The sequence below is a fragment of the Camellia sinensis genome, chromosome 5, assembly GCF_055761805.1.
Source record: "Camellia sinensis isolate YWXY chromosome 5, ASM5576180v1, whole genome shotgun sequence".
In the NCBI taxonomy this organism is placed as follows: domain Eukaryota; kingdom Viridiplantae; phylum Streptophyta; class Magnoliopsida; order Ericales; family Theaceae; genus Camellia; species Camellia sinensis.
The window spans coordinates 132,148,342-132,150,895 of record NC_138965.1 but is presented as its reverse complement, the minus strand read 5'-3'; the positions used below and the strand labels follow the sequence as shown (position 1 = coordinate 132,150,895).

The window sequence follows — 2,554 nt, the reverse complement described above, 5'->3', positions numbered from 1 at the left end:
TTATCCTTATCTTAATTAAGTCCCCTTTTTGCTCCAGGACTCTTGTCCCTTATCTTCGGATTCCGACATCTTAGGAGATGACCTCGGCCTCTCCGCGATTACCTCGGCTTAACTACCAGGACACGTGGCACCTCGGCTGACACGCCGGCGTCACCATGCCACGTGTTGGTATTCAAAAAATATGTCCCCACAGTTAGTATCTCAGAAATATCTGTATAGACACAGTTAGTGCAATGCATATTCCTGTGGAAACAGCTAGCAGCAAATATCTGTTCTATCGGAACAATTAGGCGGCCAGCCACTAGTTGGCCTGCAGGCGTCTGAGTGGTCATACTTGGAAAAATACTGTTTGGTCCAAAATTTGTGCAAGATTTGTAGGCTTCTAAAACTCAAAACCGAGACTTCTTGTTGAGGAAATCGAGAATTTGTATAGCGTATAAATTCATCATCGGGTGAACAGTTTGAGGCGCCCAAGTCTACACGAGTTGCATTCTAATTCTATAACAAAACCATAAACTATTCATTATTCCAAAGTAATTCTTTTGTTTTTCATTCCCATAATTCCACAGCATAGTATTACATAAAAAAGAAAAGACAATTACATAAATAAAACCACATACTTGTAATACTTAAATGAGGACTCAAGTACGTCTAAGGATGTTAGAGAATCGGATATAAAAGACAAACAAAGAGGTAGGATCGTTTGCCGCATGTGAGTCCCAACTCTCTATCCGATTATAATTCTGTGAAATTCTTGTTTGCACTTGGCACAGTTCTTCAACAAAAACTGGGAGGAAGTTGACTATTTGTTCCACAAGTCAGAGAGGGTTGGGAGCTTGATCTCACCCTTGCTGGAGAGGGGAATGGTGAAATTTCCGATGAGCGGAAGATCAAGGGTCAGACCCAAATCCAACTCGTAATCTATGTCCCAATCTGCACCTATATCTTTTCCCAAAGTCACCAATACGCTATGTGCCACCTTCAAAGCCACGTCCAAAATCGTCGTATCATTTGCCATTAGTGACCCCGGGTCGGGCATTGTACCCGATGCAATAACCCTACCACACATATTAAAAACAAAATAAGCAAGCAAATCTGTTTGTTCAAAAATCATTCAATAATTCAAAAGGGCACCACCATTAAACTTGTCTTGGTTGATTTCCAAATTATTTATCAAACAATGAAATCCAAACGAAATAAGTATATTTAACCAATTTTTAGAAAAAAATAGAATAATCCTTCAATATATGATGATTTTGCCTAAATTAATCTTAAAATAAGAAATCACTATCCTACAATGATAGGCCACTATAATTTTGTGACATAAATATCATCGCATGTGCAATATGATCCACACGTGATCATTTGATGTGCACATAACCTAATAAAAATGTTTTAACATTAGAGTTAATTTTTTTTATAATTGATTTAGGATTGGTTTGAGATTGGTTTGGGAAGTGGGTTGAATTTTTAATTTTTTGACTTTTTTGATTATTTTAACATGGATTAAAAAGCTTAGTTTGAGAATGACTTTTTTTTGTAAGAGAATAGTGTAATAATTATGAGTTGGATGTGATATTTTGTTTGTTGTAACTAAAATAATTTATTTAACCACAAATCTTCTTTAAGAGACTCTGAACTATTCATATGTTCCCCATCTAAAATTTAAAAAAATAAAAAACCTATTCGCATATAGATGTAATACTTTTTGAAGTATTCACAAATATTCTTCTATGATCTCTAACACTTCGTAAACTAACATTTCAAATTAAATCGATCTGAGCTCACTTTTTAAAAAATTAAATATATATATATCTTTTTTTTTGGATGCACTTATTCACAAATTCGTTACTTTTTTGAGGTGCATGTGCGTCTAAAAAATAAAAATAAAAAAAAAATATTTAAAATATTAACAAAAATTCACTAAAAGCAATTCAATTTTTAAAAAATCAATGACAAGCAAATAAGGTTAGATCTGAAAGTTTTAGGGATGTATGGGGAGCTTAAACATGGATCTGGAGAGAGAAGGATGGAGAAGGTAAACCTGCCGGTGCTTTTGAGAGTGTAGGAGATCTGGCAAATGGGAACGGAGTGACTGTAAGGGTTTTGAACTGAGATCTTAGCGTTGTATGTGACTGCATCCCTGCTTATATCCTTCAGATCCACGTCCATCACGCTCGCCTCCGGTTTCTTCATCTCCGCCACCTTCTCCGACACGAAGTTCTTCGCCTTCTCCATCAGATTCGCCATTCTTCTTCTTCTTCACAACCTAAAGCCTTGATTATTACTACTACTCGTAAATTATTCAATACAATACAATACAATTTACAGATTTGTATGAATTGGAAAGGTTGGGTTGGGGTGTGATGTGAGTAATAAATATAGACAGTTTCTTAGATTTTTATAGAAGATTTCGGAAAGGGATTCGGAGGTACACGTGGAACGTTGCTTAATTTTTCTTGTGGGTGCCATTTCTTTGGGAGGTGATGACTCGACTCTTGTCGGTCGAGATTTTCGCGTTACCTAGCGCGTTTTAAGATCTTATCCTTTTCTT

General features: G+C 36.0%; 1 protein-coding gene across 1 annotated transcript; it reads right to left on the bottom strand.

The window, feature by feature from the left end:
• Nucleotides 1–523: 523 nt before the first annotated feature.
• On the bottom strand, nt 524–2,554 carry LOC114261866 (late embryogenesis abundant protein Lea14-A). The gene is made up of 2 exons (XM_028202184.2): nt 2,045–2,554; nt 524–1,058 (listed from the first exon to the last, which is right to left on the bottom strand). The coding sequence occupies exons 1-2, from the start codon at nt 2,248–2,250 to the stop codon at nt 803–805; spliced, it is 462 nt and encodes a 153-aa protein (XP_028057985.2). The 5' UTR covers nt 2,251–2,554; the 3' UTR covers nt 524–802.

What these genes read in the sequence shown, in the direction of transcription:
- LOC114261866 (XM_028202184.2), bottom strand. Translation starts at nt 2,250, where the DNA reads ATGGCGAATCTGATGGAGAAGGCGAAGAACTTCGTGTCGGAGAAGGTG. An exon ending in ACTCTCAAAAGCACCGGCAG is followed by an intron (nt 1,059 to 2,044) that starts GTTTACCTTCTC and finishes TATGTGTGGTAG; the next exon opens with GGTTATTGCATCGGGTACAA.